Here is a 12,305-nt window from a genome sequence, read left to right as displayed (position 1 = left end):
GAACTGTGACTGACACAGACTCGGGGGACCTACCGCTCCAAAGAGCAGAAGGAGAGCCGGTGCAGACAGGGACCAAGGACGAGGCAGTGGCCCAGGGAGAAAGATAAGCAGAGAACTAAGAGTGGAGAGTTCTAGAGGCAGACAGACAGCTGGATCCCCAGGGCTTATAGCAGGGTCTGCCACATAGTAGGCACTCAATACATTTTTGCTGAATAAATGAGAAAGAAGAGGGGTTGATGGAGAACCCAAAAAAATGAGATGGATAGGGGGGTGGTGGGTGGAAGGCAGATAGGAAACGTGGGTCACACCTTAATGGGAACTGGTCTATTGGCTGAGTGGAGCCAGGCAAGCTGCCTGGGGCAGCTGGGACAAGAAAGGGACAAGGAAGGGGCTGAAAAGGTGGGGATAGGAGGGGTCCATTAGCTTGGATTGAGGACTCTTCTCCTCCCCCTCCTGGGAGGATGGGCAGAGTCCCATGCTGGTCCCCCATTCTTTGGTTCCTCTGCCTGCCCGCCCTGATAGGCAAAGAGGGTGGGCAGGCAGAGGGCAGGGGCTGGCTTCAGGGTCAGGGCTGGGCACATGCCTCCAGGCCAGCTGCCTCAGGCAGCCTGTTGCAGTTGAAGGGCCAGGGGGTGCCCAGTAGTGCCAGGCCAGACTGGCACTGGCGCTCTGCCTCCTGGCAGACAGAGCGGCAGGGGGGAAGGACACTGCCCAGTGGGGTGCAGCGGGGCACAAGCAGCCCGCAGAGGAGCCTCCGGAAGTTCTGGTAGCAGGGCAGGCTTGTCAGGCTCTGTGGAAGGAGATCCCTCAGACACCAGCTCCCCTGGCTCCCCCCACCCAGGTCCCCTCCCTCCCTCTCCCCAGAGCACCTTGTAGCCTTTGAGGACCTCCACCACCTCCTCCTGGGTCGCCATGCCCACCCAGATGTTAGGGAAGGCCGTGGTGTTGTAGCTCAGACCCACGCACATCTCCACCTGGACAGGCTCACAGGCCAGCTCTGCGGGGGAGGGTCGGGTCACTGTGGGGACCCCTCACTAAGTCACAAGTCACCTAACCACTCTGGGTCAGGCAGGAGTTGTGGGAATTAAAGGAGATGTATAACATGTTTCCTATTATCCGTGAGAGCCTGCTCCAGGGGTCATTCACTAGCCCCGGGCATGATGGGGCACCTCCTTGATCTCAGGGAACCAGGGCATTTTCATTTGCAGGGACTGCTTGGGCATCTAGAAGAAACGCCCCTGCTCCCTGTGTAAAATCTCACCTTCGTCTTTCGAGGTGGGCTGGCTGTGGAGAGGGGCTGTATGTGACAAGGGTGGCCTGGGTTTTGAAGGCCCAACTGTCAACTCCCAGATTCCTGTTTCTCTTGGGGTGACAGTAAGTACCACTGCCGCCACCAGGTGGGCCTCAGGTGAGAGTCTCTTTAGTGTTCTGTGATGTGGTCCCAGTGCAGGGTAGTGAGGCCCAGCCACCACTCCCCCAAATCTGGGAGGATGGGGATGGGATGTGATGTACCAGCAGGTTTCTATGGGATGGGCAGCCTAGGCGGCTCAGGCCTGCCAGGTCCTGCCCAGGGTGCCCCGGGACAGGTTTTTCACCTGGGGGTGGGAACAGGGGGCTGCTGCAGTTGTCACTGTTGCCTTCTGTGCAGTCTCTCCACACGTTGCACATCCACTGCAGATCCTTACACCCTCCATCTTGGCAGGACAGCTCTCTGGATCCACAGGGGTCTGCAGTACAGGTGGTATGGAGGTAAACCTCCAACTGACCAGAGTCCAGAGCCCTTCCTGTTCCTCTGGAGAGCAGGGGCACCTACTGTCTGTGGCATTGAGGGCCTGGTAGGTGGCTGAGAAGCTCCCGCTGCTGATGCCATGATCTGTCCTAAAAAGCACAGCCAGTTCATGGTGCGAGGAGACGAGGCGGGGCGGTGGCTCTGCTCCACAGAACCTGCCCAAAGCAGACAGCAGTCCTGGGCACAGGGCCTCTTGGCCAACAGAAGGTGCACTCAAGCCTCCCATAGGTCTATGCCTCCTTTGGGGCCCTGGGCTGGGTGCTCTGGGGATGCTGGAGGTGCTGGGAGACACAGTTGCTGACTCATGGAACTTAGGGTCTGGTGAGGAAGACACATATAGTCAATAAAGTATTAAACAACTTGAACTTGGGCCGCTTTGAAGTGGGAAAGATCAGTGAGAATTCATGGGGAGGTGGAAATGGACTCTGCAGGGTGGGAAGAACCAGGTTTGGCGAGGACTAGGAAAGGGCCTTTAGGGAAGGAAGAATTGCAGGAGCAAAGGCTTTGAGACCAGAAAGTAAAAGCCCTTCTTAGAGCGACAGTGAAGACACTTGTGGCTTGGAGCAGCAGAAGAAAATGAAGCTGGGGAAGATGTTGGGGCCAATGTGTGCCGAGCCTTGAGTGCCAGACTCTGGAGTCTTTAGTTGACCCAGGGCTTCTCTCCCTGGCTCCACCTGTACCTGCCCAGGAGGCTGAGGGCCCCTGAGTTGCTGGTCTCATACACCTCCACGTAGTCAAGCTTGCATTCATCCTGAACTTCCAGGCTGAAGTTGTGGAACTCCAGTTCTATGTGGTGTCCAGGAGGCACAGAGACATACCACATGCAAAGCTGGGGTGGGGCACAGGTGGAAAAATTCACGGCACCTTCCTATGTGCCAGTCTGAGCATCCTGGCTGAGCTCCAGAAGAGGCTCCTTCCCTCAGCAGACCAGGCGGGGAACAGGTGGACACTGCCCCCCTAGCCCTTATCCTTGATGGCTCTTAAGATCGGAAAGGTCCTTTAACTTGTCTGGTTTCAGAGATCAGGCTGCCCAGAGCAGAGACATCTGTGTGCCCGGGAACTTGGCACTGCTGCTACCATCAGCACAGTTGACACCCTGACTCAGGGCAACCCCATGCTCAATGGAGTGAAATGCCGCCCAGTCCTGCATCACCCCCATGATCAGTGGCAGATCGGACCATTGTGCCCTGTGATCCACGGGGTTTTCATTGGCTGATTTTTCCGAAGTAGATCGCCAGACCTTTCTTCCTAGTCTGTCTCAGTCTGGAAGCTCTGCTGAAACCTATTCAGCATGATAGCAACACACAAGCCCCCGCTGAAAAAGTAGGCGGTGGTTGCGCTTGAGCGACACTGGCCGGAGGTGGAACCCAGGTCTCCCGTGGGGGAGGTGAGAATTCCACCGCGGAGCCGCCAGTGCACTTAGTAATGTTCCCTTCCCACCCTGATCTCTGACCTTGCCAAGTACAAGGCAGCGTCTACCGCGCTGCTCTCAATCACACTAACTTGGGTGCCCAGGTATGCCCGATGGTGTCCCCTCCACCTCCTCGCCTCGAGTGCTGCACTTACCTGTTGATGAGGGTACAGCTGCAGCTGGTTGGGAGTAGAGAAAGTGCCCTGGAGCCCCGTCAAATTCCCCCCACACCCTGTGGGAGGAAGAGGTGCACATGTGTTTGGCAGGACCTGCGGCTCCACCCCTTCAGGGCTGTCAGTGGCAGCAAAGTGACAGCTTTGACCATACAAGTTCTGGGGCAGTGGGATAACCAGGCAGGGAATGCAGGTGGGGGCACTGAGGGTTGGGGCTGGGCCAGAACTGGGGAGCCCGGCTTGAACCTAGATCAGGTGCCTGAAGACAGGGCCTGTACCTGGGAACTCGGCACTGCAGTTGGCCTCGTCACTGCCGTCAGCACAGTTAGCAAAGCCATCACACACTGAGTCGGGGAGCAGGCAGAGGAGCTGGTCACAGGGGAACTCATCATGGGCACAGCTCCCTGGGGGTGGACATCTGGATTCAGAAGCCCCCAGAGTCTCCGCCCCTTTGCCAGGGTGTGGCAGGTGGGGAGGGAAATGGACAACTCCACAGTCGATAGGGAAAGCACTCACCCTGCCCAGGGGCCACAGCCTGGTACCAGGCATGGAAACCGAGTCCTTCCACACTGCTGTCAGAGGCGAAGGCCACCCGGAGGCGGCTGGCATTGGTGTTGAGTGTAGGGGGAGGCAACTTCCCACAAACCCTGCAAGAAACCAGGCTGCATGTGACGTACGTAGGCTCAGAGCTCAGGGCCAGCTGGAGGGGAGCCTGCCTGTAGCCTGTGGTGCTGTTTCCTCAAGCCCTGAACTGGTGACCATGTGGCCAAAAGGCTCTGTTAGATTTCCAGGGAGCGCTGACCTCTCCAGCCCCTGTATATCCATCCCTACAGTGTTTTAATCATGGGAAAGACAGGCAGGAACTCCATTTTACGGATTAGGAAATGGGAAGAGACCTTCCCAAGGTCACACAGCTGGGCCCAGAGGTCAAGACTCTCGGTTTCCTCCCAGTCCAGCCTTTTCCTGCTGCAGCACCCTGGTCCTGTCCTCCAGACACTGGTTCAGGGGCAGGGCAGGGGTGGAATCCCCTGGGAGCAGAGACTGACCTGAGGAGGGGGCCTTCAGGTTCAGGGGAGATCTCCAAGCGATCGAAAAGACAGGAAGCCACACTCTCCATGCTGAGGGTGTCAATCTTGAGCTGTATTGCATGGCCTGGGGCCACCTGGATATGCCACACGCAGTGGGTATTGGGTGGATAAGGGTCTGGGTAGTTGGGGCTGCTGAAGAAGCCCTTTGGGCCAAAAAGGAGCCCCCCGCAGGCTGCAGAAATGGAGGTTAGAGTTCAGAGGTCAGAGCAGAGAGGCCCTTTTCTTGTCTCCAAGGTGCCCCTTCTCGGTCTCTCCTTCACCCTGCCGTCCTGGGCCCTTCTTCAGGGAAATCTGCCCTTAGTACTCACTGGAATGGGGTGTGGGGCTCATGCCTGCCTCCTGCTGTCCTTGAGGGGTCCCAGTTGCCTGAGAGGTGGTGATGGTGGTGAGGGTGGTCATTGTGGTGGTCCCAAGGCCTGGAGAAGGCAGTGGGCTATAGGAGGCCGCCGATGGGGGTGTCGCCTGCAACTCTGAAGGCAGGAAGATGGAGGAGTGGGATGGAGAGGCAGCTGGACTTCTAGCAGGGATGGGGGGCAGAGTGAGGCCTGGAGCCTCGTTCTCAGCCCTTCTTCCAAGCAGGCCCCCAAGTACTTACGGGCCAGGATGACGGCCACCAGCAGCCCGAGCAGCAGCAGCAGCAGGCCGGTGAGCAGGAGGACACAGAGCCAGGAGAAGTGGCAGTCTGGCTGCGGCCCTTGGGGACGCCGACCTGTGGGCAGTCAGGGTGGGAGCTGTGAGAGCCCCTCCCTTGGGCAGCCCTCACATTGTCCTCAGCTCCCGGGCCTCTCTGCCATACTCTCCAGGTTACCCCATGAGATGGTTACCGTGCCAGGGGGCTTGGAGGCTGCAGCTGGCATCTTCCTGGAAGGCTGGCGGAGGGCAGAGCGACCCTGATTCAGGCTCAAAAGCAGGGTTGCAGAATTCAGTCTGCAAGGGAGAGACTTGAGGGCTGAGGGCCAGTGCAGCACTGCCTGGCAGTGTGTCCACTGCACCGTCAACCCCAGGCTGACCTTGGGAGACTGGCCCTATGTGTTCCTTACCTTGCTCAGCTCTGTCGCCTCCACACACAGGATGACATCTGAGTAGTCCTTCATGGCCCAAGGCTCTACATAGATCTCTGGAGCCCTCTTGATGGCCCAAGACGCCTAGGGCCCAGTTCCTGACCCCAAGCCCCTATCAAAGGGCCAGCTTCTACTTCCTGAGGGAAAAGGCTGCCAGGCTGGACCAGCTCTCTGGCTTCCCTTGCAGACTGGTTCAGGCTCCCTGCTACTGTGGTTCTGCGGGGGATAAGGCACGGCAGCAAGGAGGAATTCGCAAAGGCATGAAACCCAGCAGAAAAGGTCCCTTAATCCAGCTCAGCTGAGGATGCTGAGGTCAAGCTGCCGGTGTAGGGTGGCAAATCTTAAAGGCACAGGCAGTGGCTGGGAATAGAGGAGACGCGGTGGTGGCGGAGGTGGGATTGTGTGATCTGGGGAGCTCAAAAACAAAACCGAACCAGTTGCTGTTGAGTTGGTCCCAACTCACGGTGACCCCATGTGTTCCAGATCAGAGCTGTGGTCCACGGAGTTTGCAAGACTGTGACCTTCGGAAGATCACCAGGCCTTTCTTCTGAGGCACCTCTGGGTGGGTTTGAACTGCCCATCTTTGGATTAGCAGCCGAGTGCTTAATTGTTTACGCCACCCAGAGGCCCATCTGGGAAGCTTACCACTTCCTTTCCCCTCTTCACCCAAAGTATGAAGTGAGCACCCCGAGGGTACTGGGAGGGAGAGAGAATGACGGGGCTGCTTTGCAGGCATAAGGGAGCCTTGGTGGTCTGAGGAAGGGAGAAGCTGGGCATAGGGGAACTGGCAGCTTCAAGGCCTAGGAGTCCCAAGTCCCTGTCAGAGTGAGTAGGGCACCGTTAAAGCACGTGTGCACCCAGGACAAGGAGAGCAGTCATTACAGGGACGGGACGGTGGGGACAGGCTGCTCGTGTCTGTGCTGACATTAGTGTGGAGCTTGAGGGGTTGGCTGCCTATTCCTGTACCCCTGAGCCTGCAGGGAGAGCCTGGTGATACAAAGGTTAAGCACTTGGCTGCTAACTGAAAGGTTGCCAGTTCTAACCTACCAGCCATTCTGTGGAAACCCTGGTGTCATAGTGGTTAAGAGTTTAGCTGCTAACCAAAATGTCAGCAGTTCGAATCCACCAGGCGCTCCTTGGAAACCCTATGGGGCAGTTCTACTCTGTCCTATGAGCTGGAATCGACTCGACCACAATGAGTTAGCCACTCAGTGGGAGAAAAGACTTGCTGATCTACTCCCGTAAAGATTATAGCCTAGAAACCCTATGAGGCAGTTGTACTCTGTCACACGGGGTCGCTATGGGTGTGAATCAACTCAATGGCACCCAACAACAACAAGCCTGCAGGGGAAAGGACAGAGGCGTGGAGGAGAAGGTGCCTGAGGACTTGGACAAGGGCTCAGGGCAGGGGCCCTTCTGATGGGCCTGAGACTGGCAGTTGGTAAGGTCGGCTGTTGCAGAAGGAACCTGTACCCTGTAAACGTCTGTTAGCTAGCAGAGTTCTCTTGGAAAATCACAGCCTGGCCCAGCTGTCCTCAGGAGAGAAAGGAAAGGGAATATTAATCTGTTTTGTGTTAGCCATGCTCAGGCTGAGAGTTGGGCAGGGCAGGAGGTGGGAGGCAGCATGCTATTTCTGGCTGCCATTTGCAGGAAGTCTGTCATGTATTAGGCTCTGGGCTTGAAGCCTTATGTGTGGTTTCTTTTCTTTAGTAACTATGAGGTAGCACACCCATTTTACAGATGATGGTGCTGAGGCACTGTATGAATAACTTCAAATATAAGAATCATCATCAGCACAAAGCTGACTCCCATGAGGAGGAGGTCAGGTATACCTCCACCCTCCAACCTTTTTTACCAATTCTGACACCAGTCGTCCCTCCCATGGCACTCTCTACGTCTCTTCTGGGTTTGATAATCCATTGCAATGGCCACACAGACCTCACAAACTATACTCACAGTTAAGTGGTTTGTTAAGGCAGTAATGGTACAATTTGGGATCAGGATCAACAGGGTACAACTGGGGTCAGGATTAGGAAGCATGTAGTCAAAGTCTCCCTTCTTCAGTGCAGGACAGCCCCCTCAGCTCCTCTTGGCTGTGCAGGCCTCATCTCAACCCCCTGAGGACAGGTTCCTCTCGGTTATGCCATCTGTCACCTCTGGCTCGGCCTCTGGGCCCATTCTGGGCCTCTTGTCTTCAGTGTTACTGCCTTTGACCTGTGTTACAGCCCTTCTAGGAGGTTCCTTGCCTCCTCTTTCTGCTTTCTTCCTTTTGCTTCTTTCTTCCTGCTGCTTCTTTTTTTTTTTAGGGGCTTTCTTTTTTTCTCTTTATTTGATTAAAAAAAAAAAAAACTTTTTACAAACAAAAAGTACCTTCCAACGTTGAGCAGGTTGATTTTGGCATCTTATACATGAAAAGTAGCAGCAATAAAGTTCCTCAGTTGTGGTGCTTTTTATGCAGAGATTATGGCGTGCACGGCTGTGGGGCTTAACTGTGTTTCCATGAAGTACGTAGTTCACACTCTAAATGTGACATCTTCCTGCTTCTTTCTGTGTCCGAAAAACCTCTGTGCGGCTGGCTGCTTAAATATATGAACTGCTTGTTAATTCCAAGGCATGGCACTCCCACCAGGGCCGTGAACTGACCAATCCCCTCAGTAGGCCACAGACACTTCATTTGCATAGTAGGCGACAACTCCCCTCATTTGCATAGTCTATTGACCAATCACAGGGCAGGCTGCAGCCCAGGGCCAGGCAAAATGTATAAACCACAAATTGTTTACAATTTACCCAGGAAATAGACCTGGACAAAAATAGAAAACTACAAAGGTAACTCCTCAGAGTTTAGGGGAGAAATCTCTCAAGCTCTCTAAGAACCAAGGCAAAAGGCCACACAAAGGAACTCGTTTCACCACAGGTACCAAGAGGTTAAGTAACTTTCCCAAGGCCATACAGCTGGCAAGAAAAAAAAAAAACAGCTGGCAAGAGCTGGTAGAAAATGGCCTATCTCATTCACCTTATAGTGGGGCTGAGGCAGGTTGGTGGCACAGCGGAATAAAGGGAGGAGCCCGATGGGGAGGGAAGAATCAAAAAGAGACAAATTATGAGGCTCTAAGCTAGCTAGCTAGCCTTGCACCCAGGATATTCCTCCCAACTCCAAGTTCTTTCCCATCCCCTGAGGGCCTTGGGTTGGATCTATCTAGGGGTCGGGTCTTTTCTTCAGCTCTTGGATGTGGAGTCTTACCGAGCTTGGACCTTAGGGAAGGTACTTTTGGTAGCAGTAAGGCCAAATGTGAATTGACTCAATGGTAACTTATAAAACAACAAAGGACAAGTGCCCTCGAAGAGGATACAAGGATAAGCCAGTCCTTGACCTCAAGGCACTTCCTATTCTGGTTGGGCCGAGACCGAGTAGGATGGTCTGTGACACTGCGTGCTAACAGTTTGCCAGTGAGGGAATCAGTGTAGCCTGTGACAGGTGGGGACAGCTTCTAGGAAGGAGTGACCTTGAGCTGAGCTGTGCAAGTTGGGTAGTTTGGAGAGTCATGTCCCTGGGTCTGCTCCGCTCTGAAGCCATTGCTTCACTGTGATCATTTATTGAGAGACTGCTCTGTACCTCTCAACTCATCCTCTCCTGTGTTATGTTCCCATTTTCCAGATGGAACTGAGGCGAGGAGCACGGCTGGGTTTCAGAGCTGGGGCTGTGGGATTCACAGATGTCACTCTTTATCCTTCCCTCATTTTTTTTTTTTTTTGTTTCCTTTACATTTTTTCATGTTCTCTCTATTAACCTTGTAGAATGGGAGAGGAAGAGGGCCTGTGGGTGGGAGCCCAGTGAGGAGCTACTTGCTGGAGCCCAGGTATGACGGCAGAAGGGACCTGAGGTTGGGGAGAGTCCTGTGAGGAGCCTCCAGCCCAGCAGTCATCCTTCTGTCTTGGCTTCCTTTTCTTCCTTCCCCCAGGCCCCCGGGCCTTGGTGTTCTTGCCTCTTCCTTCTCCCTGGAGTCCCTCCCCTAGGCTTGGCTCAGCAGAGGACACCAGCCCTCCTTTTCCTAATGTCCCTGCTGCTCCAGATGTGTTTCCATGGATTTTCCTGCAGGTTATGGATAGCATTAACAAGCAAAGGGAAGTTACAGTGCTCACTCAGCTCTTATCCAGGTGATCCCTACCCCTCTGGAAGCCCCATTGACTTTTATTTTCATTCTGAAAGCATGGATCCCTGTAGCTCTCCATGCTCACCCCATCCACAATGGCTTGTTCACTGTGGCCCTTCTAACATATGGCCACGTATTTAAGATTAAGATGAGGCAAGGGCAGCTTGACATCGGTGTAACGTTCTCGGATCCCTCTCTAGCTTTCCCTTCTGCTAGTCTCCTCTGGCCAGGCTAGCCTCTTCATTGTTGCCAGAACATGCTGTGCTCACCTTCTCTTTCTGCCAGCCTCTTCCCCTTATCTGGAATGTTCTTCCTTTCCTTACTCCCAGGCCCATCATTAGAGGCATGGATTAGAGCCTGACTCTATTTTTGCTGAACCTTCAAATATACTCCTCTTGTGGCTCACTGCCACCCCTGGCCCTGACCCCCATCCCCTGGTTCCTCCGTTTTCCTGTTGGCTGTAGCTCGACCCCAGCCAACTCACCACTATCTCCAAAAGGCTGATCACTCTAATATCGGGAAATTAGGAAAGCTCATCCCTTGGCTTTGGAATGTCCATTTAGTGGCTCTACCTCACTAATGCTATTATATTCTTAAGCCATTATCAAGTACATTGTTGGGTCAGAAGAAGGCAGAGACATCTGGAGAGGCTAGGGGAATTAAGCGTTTGCTGAGGATCACCCACTAAGAGAATCCCAATACAGCTTTGATGGTGCAGTCCTGGAAATGGGGTAAAGGGGGAGAAAAATGGACAACTTGTTGAGTGCCTACTATGTGCCAGACACTCTTTTTCTTTTTTTAATTGTGCTTTAAGTGAAAGTTTACAGCTCAAGTTAGTTTCTCATATAAAAATTTATACACACATTGTTATGTGACCCTACTTGCTCTCCCTGTAATGAACAGCACATTCCTCCTTTCCATCCCGGATTTCCCACGTCCGTTCAACCAGCTCCTGTCTCTTTCTGCCTTCTTATCTCGCCTCCAGACCGGAGCTGCCCATCTAGTCTCCTGTATCTACTTGAGCTAAGAAGTGCACTTCCCACCAGTATCATTTTGTGTCTTATAGTCCACTCTAATCTTTGTCTGAAGAGTTGGCTTCAGGAATGGTTTTAGTTCTGGGCTAACAGAGAGTCCGGGGGCCATGTCCTCTGGGGTCCCTCCAGTCCCAGTCAGACCATTAAGTCTGGTCTTTTTACTAGAATTTGAGTTCTGCATCCCACTTTTCTCCTGCTCCATCGAGGATTCTCTGTTTTGTTCCCTGTCAGGGCAGTCACTGGTGGTAGCCAGATACTATCTAGTTCTTCTGGTCTCAGGCTGATGGAGTCTCTGGTTTATGTGGCCCTTTCTGTCTCTTGAGCTCATATTTTCCTTGTGTCTTTGGTGTTCATTTTCCTTTGCTCCAGGTGGGTTGAGACCAACTGATGCATCTTAGATGGCCGCTCACTAGCTTTTAAGACCCCACATGCCACTCACCAAAGTGGGATGCAAAACATTTTCTTAATAAACTTTGTTATGCCAACTGACTTAGATGTCTCCCAAAACCATGTTCCCCAGACCCCCGGCCCTACTACTCTGCACCACGAAGTGTTTGGTTGTATTCAGGAAACTTCTTAGCTTTTGGTTTAGTCCAGTTGTGCTTCCCTTCACCTAAGATAATTCTTGTCTATTACCTAGGTAGTAGACACTCTTTTTCTTAACTGGCGCTCACAGCTCTGAGCAGATACTGTTATACGCATATTACAGTTGAGGAATTGAGGCACAGAGAGTAAGTAGTTTGTTTGGATGGTTTGCGACTGGCTGCTAACCTAAAGGTTGGCAGTTCAAACCAATCCAGGGTCTGGCAAACTGCTTTTGTAAAGATTACAGCCAAGAAATGCCTATGGAGCAGTTCTACTCTGTGACACGTGGGGTTGCCATGAGTCAGAATTGACTCAGAAGCAATGGGTTTGGTTTTTGGTTTTCATAAATGCTAGCCTCAAAAAAAAAAAAAAAAGTGCTAGTCTCTGCTGCCTTCTTCTGCTTCCTTCACAGGGGCTTGTTTCTTCCCACGCAACTAGGAAGGATGCAAGGGGAATGGCGCCCTCAGGAGTGGCCGGCCCAGACCTACTAGGGACCAGGTAAGCCCAGACCTGCTAGGGACCAGGTAAGAAGTAGATCATGTTGGTTTTCTCTTGAGTGTGTGTGAATGTAGAGTCACGGAGGTCTCATTACATTTTTGTTCAGCTCGGTTCCTGATAAACTAGAAATCTTGCAAGTATGCTGTCAATTATTCCACCAAAAGGCAGAGTACTCAGAAGGAAAAAGAACTGGGTGGGTAGTCGAGATACCTGGGTTCCATCTTGGCTGTGCCATTGACAAGGCACATGGCCTGCTCTAGGCCTCAGTGTCTCACTGGGAAAAGAGGAGTGTGGACAAGGTGACCTCTACGGTTCTAACTCTAAAGCTTTGTAGAAAGTAATTAAAACCCAACTCTTTGCCATCAAGTTAATTCAGACTCTGAGCACTGGTCACTTAAAAAAAAATTAAGTCTATAAAATGGAATAGGGGAACCAGAGGTATGTAAATCCCCTAACTTGAGACTTGGGGCATGTATTTAGAGGAAAAGTGACTCAGAATTGTAACATACGAGCTG

The 12,305-nt window shown here is 52.9% G+C and overlaps 1 protein-coding gene across 1 annotated transcript; it reads right to left on the bottom strand.

Annotated features, from left to right (window-relative positions):
* Window positions 1-565: 565 nt before the first annotated feature.
* On the bottom strand, window positions 566-5,555 carry MFRP (membrane frizzled-related protein). Its single transcript, XM_003418193.3, has 13 exons — window positions 5,502-5,555; window positions 5,286-5,388; window positions 5,057-5,170; window positions 4,770-4,931; window positions 4,420-4,633; window positions 3,890-4,020; window positions 3,652-3,777; window positions 3,356-3,432; window positions 2,470-2,618; window positions 1,814-1,944; window positions 1,596-1,727; window positions 870-997; window positions 566-790 (listed from the first exon to the last, which is right to left on the bottom strand). Exons 1-13 carry the CDS (start codon window positions 5,553-5,555, stop codon window positions 566-568), a joined length of 1,746 nt encoding a protein of 581 aa, XP_003418241.1.
* Between the last annotated feature and the right edge of the window lie 6,750 nt (window positions 5,556-12,305).

The sequence above is a fragment of the Loxodonta africana genome, chromosome 15 (assembly GCF_030014295.1).
Source record: "Loxodonta africana isolate mLoxAfr1 chromosome 15, mLoxAfr1.hap2, whole genome shotgun sequence".
Classification (NCBI taxonomy): domain Eukaryota; kingdom Metazoa; phylum Chordata; class Mammalia; order Proboscidea; family Elephantidae; genus Loxodonta; species Loxodonta africana.
Note: the sequence above shows the minus strand (reverse complement) of the source record. Positions and strands in the feature narration are given on the sequence as shown.

Excerpts from the sequence above, each read along its gene's own strand:
- MFRP (XM_003418193.3), bottom strand. The coding sequence starts at position 5,555 with ATGAAGGACTACTCAGATGTCATCCTGTGTGTGGAGGCGACAGAGCTG. Across the intron at positions 4,634-4,769 it reads GAGCCCCACACCCCATTCCA|CCTGCGGGGGGCTCCTTTTT; the intron begins GTGAGTACTAAG and ends CCATTTCTGCAG. Across the intron at positions 998-1,595 it reads CCCCCTGTTCCCACCCCCAG|AGCTGGCCTGTGAGCCTGTC; the intron begins GTGAAAAACCTG and ends CCTCCCCCGCAG.